The 12,281-nt window shown below is 37.0% G+C and overlaps 1 protein-coding gene and 1 non-coding gene across 8 annotated transcripts in view; one reads left to right on the top strand and one right to left on the bottom strand.

Moving 5' to 3' along the window:
- Positions 1–12,281, bottom strand: part of EIF4G3 (eukaryotic translation initiation factor 4 gamma 3) — a 348,277-nt gene that overhangs the window by 72,416 nt on the left and 263,580 nt on the right. For all 7 annotated transcript variants that reach the window (XM_023732132.1, XM_023732133.1, XM_023732128.1 and 4 more), the window contains one exon: positions 10,395–10,565. In XM_023732132.1, the coding sequence (XP_023587900.1) occupies positions 10,395–10,565 (171 nt within the window). The remainder of the gene's footprint in view (positions 1–10,394; positions 10,566–12,281) is intronic.
- LOC111820741 (U6 spliceosomal RNA) lies at positions 886–992 on the top strand. The gene has a single exon (XR_002824269.1). It is a non-coding gene; the product is annotated as a U6 spliceosomal RNA (small nuclear RNA).

Genomic DNA, 12,281 nt, shown 5'->3' with positions numbered 1-12,281 from the left:
TGGAGAAACCCCAAGAGCATGGCCCCAGGACACCCTTTTAGCTCAGTGGTGAAGTCTCTTCCAAGGTCCACCACTCAGCCGGGGATTGGACAGCCCCATAAAACAAAACAGGACTAATGAGGCACAGCAGTCCAGGGACAAGGACTAGAAGGCAGAAGGGGATAGGAAAGCTAGTGATAGGGAACCCAAGGCTGAGTAAGGACAATGCTGACATGTAGTGGGGTTGTTAACCATTGTCACAGGGCAACATGTGTACTAACTGTTTAATGAGAAAATATTTTGTTCTGTAAACCTTCATCTAAAGTGAGAAGAGCAGCACAACTGGAAGAACATAATCGAAGTCACTGAATTGTGCATGAAGAAATTTTTGAAATGGTGTTATCTTTGGCAATGTACATTTTCACCAAAAAAATAGGTCGAGAAGGGAGAGGTTTGACATGTCGTGCGGTTGTTAACCAATGTCATAAAACACTATGTATACTGACTGTTTAATGAGAAACTATTTGTTCTGTAAACATTCACCTAAAGTACAATAAAAAAAAAACCAACACCCCCCCAAAAAAACCCAAAACTTTGATCTATATCTTCCACCTTATACAAAAATTAACTAAAAATGAATTACAGAATTATAAAACCTAAAAGTATAAAATTCTAACAGAAAACATGGAAGAAAAGCTTTGCTTTCTGAAGTTATGCTAAGACTTCTTAGATATAACAAAAACATAATCCATCAGTGAAAAAATTAAAAACTTGGGAACTATCAAATTTAAAATTTTTTGCTCTGTGAAAGGCACTGTTAAGAGAATGAAAAGACAAACCACAGACTGGGAGACAATTTTTGCAAAACAAATTTAATAAAGGAGTGCTATCAAGACCATTTGAAGAGTGCTCACTTCGGCAGCACATACAGTAAAACTGAAATGATACACAGAAGATTAGCATGGCCCCTGCGCAAGGATACCACACAACTTCGTGAAGCATTCCATATTTTTAAACAGAGGTAGAACAACTAAATAAACCTATAACAAAAGAAGAGATTGAAAAGGTAATTAAAAAACTCTCAACAAACAAAAAGCCCTGGCCCGGGATGGTTTCAGTGGAGAATTCTACCAACCTTTCAGAGAAGAGTTAACACTACTACTACTAAAGTATTTCAGAGCATAGAGAAGGATGGATACTCCCAAACTCATTCTATGAAGCCAGCATAACCCTGATACCAAAACCAGGTAAAGACACCACAAAAAAAGAAAACTACAGACCAATATCCCTCATGAACACAGACAAAAAAATTCTCAAAATTCTAGCCAATAGAATTAAACTACATATCAAAAAAATAATTCACCATGATCAAGTGGGATTTATACCAGGTATGCAGGGATGGTTCAACATTTGAAACACAATCAATGTAATCCATCACATTAATAAAACAAAAGACAAGAACCACACAATCTTATCAATTGATGCAGAAAAGGCATTTGACAAAGTCCAACACCTATTCATGATAAAAACTCTCAGCAAAATAGGAATAAAAGGGAAATTCCTCAACATAATTAAGGGCATTTATACAAAGCCAACAGCCAACATCATCCTAAATGGAGAGAGTCTGAAAGCATGCCCCTTGAGAATGGGAACCAGACAAGGATGCCCTTTAACACCACTATTATTCAACATTGTGCTGGAGGTCCTAGCCAGAGCAATTAGGCCAGAAAAAGAAATAAAGGGTATCCAAATTGGTGAGGAAGAAGTAAAAGTATCTCTATTTGTAGATGATGTGATTTTATACACAGAAAACCCAAAAGAATCCACAAGAAAACTACTGGAACTAACAGAAGATTTCAGCAAAGTATCAGGATACAACATAAACATACAAAAATCAGCTGGATTCCTCTACACCAACAGAGAGAACTTCCAAGAGGAAATCACCAAATCAATACCATTTACAATAAATAGCCCCCAAGAAGATAAAACACTTAGGAATAAATCTAACCAGAGACGTAAGAGACCTATACAACAAAAACTACAAGATACTACTGTGAGAAACCAAATGAGACCTGCATAAGTAGAAAAACATACCTTCCTCATGGATAAGAAGACTCAACATTGTGAAAATGTCAATTCTGTCCAAAGCAATCTACAGATACAATGCAATCTAGATCCAAATTCCAATGGTATTTTTTAATGAGATGGCGAAACAAATCACCAACTTCGTATGGAAAGGGAAGAGACCCCGGATAAGTAAAGCATTACTCAAGAAGAAGAACAAGGTGGGATGCCTCATAGTACCTTATTTTAGAACCTATTACACCACCACAATAGTCAAAACAGCCTGGTACTGGTACAACAACAGATACACAGACCAGTGGAACAGAACTGAGAATCCAAATGTAAATTCCTCTACCTAAGAGCAGCTGGTATTTGACAAAGGCCCAAAGTCCGGTAATTGGGGAAAAGACAGTCTGTTTAACAAACGGTGCTGGCATAACTGGCTATCCATCTGTAAAAAAATTAAATAAGACCCATACCTCACACCATGCACAAAAACTAAATCAAAATGGATCAAAGACTTAAATATAAAATCTAAAACAATAAAGATCATGGAAGAAACAATATGGACAACACTAGGAGCCCTAATACCTAGCATAAACAGATAACAAACCATGAGTAACAACGCACAAACACCAGACGAGAAACTAGATAACTGGGAGTTCCTAAAAATCAAACACATTCATGGAAAGGACTTCACCAAAGAGTAAAAAGACAACCTACAGACTGGGAAAAAATTTTTGGTTATGACAAATACGATCAGCATCTAATCTCTAAAATCTACAAGATGCTGTAAAACCTCAACAACAAAAAGACAAATAACCCAATTAAAAAATGGGCAAAGGATATGAACAGGCACTTCACCAAAGAAGAAATTCAGGAAATGCTCACAATCATTAGTCATTAGAGAAATGCAAATCAAAACTACAATGTGATACCATCTCACCCCAATAAGGCTAGCATTAATCCAAAAACACAAAAATAGTAACTGCTGGAGAGGTTGTAGAGAGACTGAAATACTCATACACTGCTGGTGAGAGTGTAAAACAGTACAACCACTTTGGAAATCGATTTGGCTCTTCCTTAAAAAGCTAGAAGTACCATATGATCCAGCAATCCCACTCCTTGGAATATATCCTAGAGAAATAAGAGCCATCACACGAATAGATAAATGCACACTCATGTTCACTGCAGCACTGTTCACAATAGCAAAAAGATGGAAACAACCTAGGTGCCCATCAACAGACGAATGGATAAACAAATTATGGTGCTTTCACACAACGGAATACTATGCAACGATAAAGAACAACGATGAACCCGTGAAACATAACACGGAGAAATTTGGAAGACATTACGCTGAGTGAAATTTAGTCAGTCGCAAAAGGACAAATACTGTATGAGACCACTATTGTAAGAACTCAAGAAAAGGTTTAAACACAGAAGAAACTATTCTTTGATGGTTACAAGGGTAGAGGAGCGAGAGGGGTATTCACCAACTAGACAGGAGATAAGAATTATCTTAGGTGAAAGGAAGGACAACACACACTACAGGAAGTCAGCACAACTGGACTAAACCAAAAGGTAGGAAGTTTCCTGAATACAACCAAACACTTCAAGGGACAGAGTAGCAGAGGCGGGGATCTGGGGACCATGGTTTCAGGAGACATCTAGGTCATTTGGCATAAAAACGTTTATTAAGAAAATGTTCTGCATCCACTCTGGTGAGTGGTGTCTGGGGTCTTAAAAGCTAGCGAGCAGCCATCTAAGATGCATCAATTGGTCCCAACCCACATGGAGTAAAAGAGAATGAAGAACACTGAAGACACAAGGTAAATATTACTCCAGGAGACAGAAAGGGCCACATGAATCAGAGACTCCATCAGCCGAGAGTAGAAGAACTAGATGGTACTCAGCTACCACCAATGACCGCCCTGACAGGGAACACAACAGAGAGTCCCTGATGGAGCAGGAGAAAAGTGGGGTGCAGAACTCAAATTCTAGCAAAAAGCCCAGACTTAATGGTTTGACTGAGACTGGAGGGACCCCAGAAGACATGGCCCCCAAACTCTCTGCTGGCCCAGAGCTGAAACCATTCCCTAGGTCAACTCTTCAGACAAAGATTAGACTGGACTATGGGACGTTAAATGATACTCGTGAAGAGTGTGCTTCTTGGCTCGAGTAGATACATGAGATTAAATGGGCAGCTCCTGTCCGGAGGTGAGATGAGAAGGCAGACAGGGTCAGGAGCTGGTTGAATGGATGGAGCTGGCTGAATGGACACAGGAAATCCAGGGAGGAAAGAAGGAGCACGCTGTCACAGTATAGGGAGAGCAACTAGGGTTACATAACAATGTGTGTATAAATTTTTGTATAAGAAACTGACTTGAATTGTAAATTTTCACTTAAAGCACAATTAAAAAAAAGAAAAGAATATTTAAAGAATTCTCAAAGTTCAACAATAAGAAAACAAACTACCTAATGAAAAAAGGACAAGAGATGTGAACAGAAACTTCAACAAAGAAGATACATGAATGGCCAATAAGCACATGAAAAGATGCTCAGCATCATCAGTCATTTGAGAAATACAAATTAAATTCAAACCACAATGCAAATTAAAAACCACCACACATCCATTTAGAATGGCTAAAATTAAAGAAACTGACAATACCAAGTGCTGGTGAGAATGCAGATCAACTGAAACTGTCATACATTGCTAGTGAAAATGCAAAATGGTACAACCACTTCTGAAAACAATTTGACATTTTCTAATAAAGATAAACATGTATTTACGATATAACCCACCAGCCCCATAGCAAGGAATTTGCTCAAAAGAAATAAAAACTATGTTCACCCAAAATCCTGTACTTAAATGTTTATAGCAACTTTATTCAAAATTGCTGAAACCTGGAAACTGTTTATGTGGTGAATGGATAAAGAAGCTGTGGTATAGCCAAACAGTGGAGTACTACACAGCAATAAAAAAAAAAACAAAAAACTAATCATACGTATAATAATATGGATGAATCTCAAATGTATTATGCTAAGTGAAAGATGCCAAACCCAAAATGATTACATTTCTATGGTATTCTGGAAAAGGCAAAACTACAGGGACAGAGAAAAAAATCAGTGATTGCCAGGGGCTGGACATAGGGGCAAAGAACGAGTACAAAGTGGCATAAGGGAATTTTTGGGAGATGATGGATTTTTTTCTATATCTTGATTTTGGTGGTAATCACATGATTGTGTACATCTGTCAACAATTTTAGAACTGTACACAAAAAAGTAAATTTTACTATATGTAGATTATGTCTCAATAAAAAAATTAAGTTTTAAAAATCCAAGAAACCATGATACAATAACCAAAAAAGTCTATAAACAGTACTTTTCCCTAGGTAAGAGAGATGATAAAACATTTATTTAAATTTTAAAAAATTATATTTTCAGAGAAGGGGAGAGTGTTGACACATTGTGAGGATTGCAACCAATGTCACAAAACAATTTGTGTACAAATTGCTGGATGAGAAAATAATACGCTCTGTAAACTTACACCTAAATCACACACACAAAAATCTTTGTCAGGTTTTTTATCAATGAGTCAGTATTGCTTTTATAAGAAAAAATCTTTTTAATTTTATTGAGAAGGCGGAAATTCATTGCACCTCTTTCAATTGCCTATTATCAACTGAGATAGTATCTTTCAGATTTAAAACTTTAAACTCTACAACAAGAAAAAAGGTTTCAATTATCTCTACTTTCAAAAGTTTAAAAGTTTAAAACTAGAAAAACAGGATAACCAAAAAAGTAATCAAGGTTGCTTTCAGTCGGGATTGACCTGATGGCACACGATAACAACAAATATTTATTAAAAATCATTTATTCAGTATAACCAAGTAGCTACTTCATGCCCAATAAATTATTTTTAGCACAAATGAGACATAAGACAAAGTTATTGCCTTCTAAACAACTGAAATTCAGCTGTGAGACAGGATACAGGCATCCCCCATTTTTCGAAAGTTCACTTTATGCCACTTTGCTTTTACGAAAAACCTACATTAGTACATGTTTTCACTAACCGAAAGAAATCTGAAGAGGATTTTAGCTTTTATGAAAAAAGGTGAAAAACGGCAAAAAACGGAAATAGCGTTCACATTTGTTTTATAGCAAGCTGAGCCACTAAAGAGGCAGCACGCGCCCGGAGCAGCAACATTGGTGTCGCCAAGCTCCTTCCCTGGGAACTGCTCTCAGTATCTCAGTATCAGGCGGTCACAGCTAGGCTACAGGGCTACCATCACCACTACCATTTCTCAGCCCTTCAGTGTGCTCGCTGTCGTCCCGATTCTGGTAAGTGAAACTACACTGTATGTGTAATATTTCTACTTTATATAGGCTGTATATGTACCATATCATTCCTGCATTTACTATTACTGTTATTTTAGGTTTTATGTGTTACTTGGTATGATTTGGTAGGTTATTTTTTGGGTCTGGGAATGCTCAAAACTTTTTCCCATGTAAATTAATGGTAATTGCTTCTTCGCTTTATACCATTTCAGCTTTGGAAAGGTTTCAAAGGAATGCTCTACTTTTGGATAGCAGGGGAAACCTGTACTTCCAAGTGAAGTGAGAAAGCAAGCACTAGGTGGATTAGGCACCACAAAAGCAGTGGCTCAGATATCAAAGAAGTCAGAGGTACTGATGGTTAGTCAAAGAATGCCTTACGAAGGAAATGAGAACTGGGCCAGGTTACAAAGGACAGAAAAAATTGGTTAAGTGGAAAAAAGGGGTAAAGGCATTTTCGGAAGGAAAAACATATAAGCAAAGCCTTGGGGTTATCACTGAGGATTTCCTATTTTGGGGACAGAGAAAATCACCTAGAAAGATCAGAAAGCTAGTGTTCAAGAGTGACAGAAAATGAGGTCCTGAATGCAAGGTTAAAAAGCTAGGAAGGAGTGAAAGGATAAAATCAGTCTTTCAGGTAGATGAATCAGGAGGTAGCAGCAGTAGGAAACAGGAGAAAGAGAGATGAAGGAAGGGACCCAGTAGTGAGTGGACCCACCATAGTAGTATATGTGGTAGGAATCCAGCCAGTTCCTAAGGCAATGATTTCCTAGAACTGCTTCAAGGAGAAGATGAAATTTTACAATATAGGAAGAATAAGGTCATTGGTGGTCATTCATAATGTTTTTTTAAAATATAGTGACAGGAACAGAAGTCAGAGTGAGAGAGTATTCTGAAGTGGAGGCAACAACTAAACCACTGTTTTGACAAAATGGACAGAAATAGCAATTAACAGGAGCAACAGGTCAATATGAGATATACCTATGTCAAGGAGAAGAATAAAAACATCAAACAAGACAGGGAAAGGAGCAAATTGTTCCATATCTGGAAAATGAGTCAAGAGAAAGTTGGTGAACTACGCAACGATAAACAACAATGATGAATCTGTGAAACATCTCACAACATGGATGAATCTGGAAGGCATTATGATGAGTGAAATTAGTTGCAAAAGGACAAATATTGTATAAGACCACTATTATAAGAACTCAAGAAAAGGTTTAAACACAGAAGAAAACATTCTTTGATGGTTACGAGGGTTGGGGGGGAGGGAGGGAGAATTCACTAACTAGACAGTAGACAAGAATCATCTTAGGTGAAGGGAAGGACAGCACACAATACAGGGGAAATCAGCACAACTAGACTAAACCAAAAGGTAAGAAGTTTCCTGAACACAACCAACACTTTGAGGGACAGAGTAGCAGGAGTTGGGTCTGGGGACTATGGTTTTGGGGAACATCTAGGTCAACTGACATAACAAAGTTAATTAAGAAAATGTTCTGCATCTCACTTCAGTGCGTGGCGTCTGGGGTCTCAAAAGCTTGGGAGCGACCATCTAAGATGCATCAATTGGTCTCAACCCACATGGAGCAAGGGAGAATAAAAAACGCCAAAAACACAAGGAAAATATTAGCCCAAGATATAAAAGGGCCATATAAACCAGAGACTCCTTCAGCCTGAGACCAGAACTAGACGGTGCCAGGCTACGACCAATGACCTCCCTAACAGGGAATACCTCAAAGAGAGTCCCGGACTGAGCAGGAGAAAACTGTGGAGCAGAACTCTAATTCACGTAAAAAGAGCAGACTTACTGGTCTGACTGAGACTGCAAGGACCCCGGAAGCTACGGCCCCTGGATGCTCTGTTAACCCAGAACTAAAACCATTCTTGAAGACAACTCTTCAGACAAAGATTAGAATGGACTATAAAACATAAAATAATACTCGTAAAGAGTGTGCTTCTTAGTTCAAGCAGATACACGAGAACAAATCAGCAACTCCTGTCTGGACTCAGGATGAGAAGGCAGGAGGGGACAAGAGCTGGTTGAATGGACACAGGAAACCTGGGGTGGAAAGGGGGAGTGTGCTGTCACGTTATAGAGATTGCAACTAGTGTCACACAACAGTATGCGTATAAATTTTTGTATGAGAAATTGAGCTGTAAACTGTCACCTAAAGCACAATTTAAAAAAAGAGAGAGAGAGAAAAGACGTGATACTGGCCCTAAAAAAGAAGTTTTTTAACACTCCATTGGATTTGCTGCATCTATTTGCTATAGAAACTTGGCTAATTGATACCTCAAGTTGATATAATTAATTATTCTTATGTTTCTGAAATAGAAATTAATCAATAATGGGAACAACTGTTACAGAGAAAACAGAGGCAGATTACAAATCACAACAAATGAACTATTCAGTAACCACAACACTCTGGGCAATAATCTCTTGATACTTCAGTTTTCTCAAATGGAAAAAAGGGACAATATCTACTCCCTCTTCATAGGTGTTGTAAGCATCAAATGAAATAAGGCACTAATACAACAACTGTCTTAAATACTAAAGCAAGGCATCTTCATCTTTAATGATGAAGATCTAGCAGACATTTTTAACTACCATTCCAAGCTACTTAAGCTGATTATCTTTAAGCATTTCTCCGGGTATTGGAGAGAGGAATATAGGAGTATTTTTTTTTTTTATTTTTTAAAAGGGTAAGTATTTAAAAAAAAAAAAATTGAGATATGTTGGCATAAAATGGAGATAACACTAAGGACTTGACCTCAGTGAATTTGGGAGAAGAATGTACCTAGGGACTTGGTGGCAAATGTTTGGGGCAATACACTATAAAGATGAACAAAGTCAAGGAGTCAATTAATATTTGACAGCATGGCTTTGAGATGGATCCGGTAATATTGGTACCTGCTTTGTACTAACTATTTTGTTTATTAGTAAATGAGTGTCTACAATGTGTAAGGTTCCATGTTGGTACTAAATCAAAGCCAACATTTATAAGACACATCTCTAGGAACATTTTCAGACTGAGCATTTAACTGAGCTCTAGGAACCAACCATTCCAAGTGCTTTATGTTCCCTCATTTAATCTTCACAATGGCCCAATGAGGTAGGTACTGTCAGTACTTCTATTTTACAGTTGAGATTAAGAATTTGCCCAACAGAGCCTGAACTCAAATCTGGGCCTGCTGCCTCCAGATATGGGGCTCTTAACTGCTATACTAAACTGTTCATGGTGAGAGGAAAGGTACACAAGGATTCAGACACTGAAAAGCTGGTATTTGATCTGTGATGCCTGGCTCTGGTACAGGCGTGAAGTTGAAGAGTTCAAGCAGAGACTGCAATTTTGGTGCCTATATGCAAAAATTCCCAAAGGAAACAGCAGAGGTAACCCAGGGGTGGGAACTAGCATTGTGTATGTAACAAAAGATGAACAAGGGCTTTAAGTAATTTGAGGCAAAAAATAATTTTGATGATTAAAGGAATTCGTTCAATTTGCCCTACGAAAGGTACAAGGGCAGGATATGAACAAAGATGCAAAGTATTCATTTTCACCCCAAAAGACTTCAAAACAAGATGAGTTTCTAAATACCAGCTAATAAGCTAGAATAATAAGGAATGAGAGCCAGATGAGGAGACATAAAGAAATATACTAACTACACTAGCACAGAGTAAAGAGACTATCATTAACAATCTAAATATGTACTTTTTAAAAAGCAAATATTAATATAAACATGAATGACAGAAACAGTCCATGGCATATGAACCCTCTAGGCATGGTGTTGGTTTTGAAAAAGCATACAGAAAAAACAATTTCAAGAGAAAATGGTAGGTTGTCTGGTATCCATGATTGCTTTTAGAGCAATACTTTTAATAAGAAAAATTTACAAAAAGTCTTAAACATTGCTATATACACATATATAACAGGTTAAAATGACAGGCTAAAAGGAATTAAAAAAAAAAAAAACATATAATTCCAAAACTATGTCAGCATGTACTTCTCTGTTCTCACCTGTGTTTTAATGTTTTCAGGATCCTCAGCTTGGCTGTCTCGTTTTTGGCTGGGTTTCCAGGCATTCTCCGCCTTTTTTAGGTGCACGTCTTCTTTCACAGAAACTGTGATGATCTTCCTGGGCTCTCTTCTCTGGCTGGGTTGAGATCTCCGTGATGCAACGTTCAACACCTAGGACAAGAACATTCTTTATTATATCCACACAGAGTACTTACAATTAACTGTCTGCTGTGTTGCTCATGTCAAGCCTGCTGATCACACCAAATACTTCAAGATGCAAAGATAAGTACTAGGCACTCAACTTAGATGTGACTTTTTTTTTCTTTTTGAAGAAAAATAACTTATCTGCTCAGAACACCATCAAAAGTTAGAATTTCTGTGTTATTCACACCAATCTTGTCAAACGCATCCAGCTAAGGACATAAAACTGATGATCTGATCGTGGACTATTTGCTAAACATTAGAACAACTGAGAGGCTACATAAACCAAGAGGTATCAGGCATGGCATAACTGAAAGAGAACTGATAGATAAGTACCCGCAGAGAACAGTTGCTAAACCAGACAGTACTACTACAAGAATATTTATTTATAACTGGAACTTGGATATGGTAGCCCAGACAAAACAGTCCTGTTAACAAAATGTATCAAAACAATGTCTGGTTTTTAAAACTCAGGTTATATTCTAGTGTTGTGACTCATGTGGATAAATATCCTTTTCAATGCCTGGATAGAGCTCAAGTATACAATTATATCATGAGACGCTTAATTTAATTCATGCATTTGGACATAAACATTTGTCAAGAACAAACGTTTCTGGGTGTAAGTGGAGGTGATTGTGTCAAAATCATATAAGAGCTATAGTATGCAGAATTTGGGGGTATAATTTTAATCTTGTTTGGATAAAGTCAGAAAATGTCCATTTCAAAAATCTACTTCAAACATCAATGAATATAACTTGAGATTTGAATCTGGAAACTGACAGATATCATTTATGCCACATCTCTTTACCTGCCCCACCACAAATATGTGTGAATTTCAACCAAGCAGCATAGAGATGTAAGAAATATTACTAAGTAGGTTAACAACAGTGTTTCAAAGAACAAAAGTTTTAAAAAGCTAACTGATAAATATAGTAGTCTAGGATAAGATAGCTCAATTATAACCCAGGTGCAAGCTCTCAAGACCTATTTATAAATTATATTTCTATTTCTGGATATAACTAAAAGAAACATTGTTCACAAATATTATATATCAAAGTATACTGAGTCTCCAATAAATTTACCATACTTATGAATCCTTAGCATGTTTAAGAAATTAATCTCCAAAGTTATCATGTTTACACTCTAGGAATGAATTCACTGTCTGGAACATCAATGCCTGGAAAGACTGTGGTGCAGTACGAAAAAGCAGCAGATTAGGAGATAGAAGAACTGGACTCTTGAGTTCAAATCTGGTATTTATGAGCAAGTTAACTGTGCATAAGCCTCTTAACTTTCTTGAACTTAAGCTTTCTTAATATAAAATACCTGCCTTACCTATAAAAGGTTATTGTAAGGATCACAGGACATAAAGCATGTAAAAGGACCTCTAAAACTATGTAAGGTATCATCATCAATAAAAAAGAACCAAAAAGAATTTTTAAACAATGGTATGTGGATTGGTATAATTACCCTTAATTATTTCACATACTTTTTTTTTTTTTATTGTACTTCAGGTGAAGGCTTACAGAACAAATAGTTTCTCATGAAACAGTAGTACACATATTTTTTTATGACATTGGTTAACAACCCCACAACATGTCAACCCTCTCCCTTCTTAACCTTTTTTTTTTTTTTTTGGTGAAAATATACATAGCCAAAGATACACCATTTCAAAAATTTCTACAT

Source organism: Trichechus manatus, unplaced genomic scaffold (genome assembly GCF_000243295.1).
Source record: "Trichechus manatus latirostris isolate Lorelei unplaced genomic scaffold, TriManLat1.0 scaffold00048, whole genome shotgun sequence".
Classification (NCBI taxonomy): domain Eukaryota; kingdom Metazoa; phylum Chordata; class Mammalia; order Sirenia; family Trichechidae; genus Trichechus; species Trichechus manatus.
The sequence above is the reverse complement of the archived record's forward strand: the minus strand, read 5'-3'. Positions and strand labels throughout refer to the sequence as shown.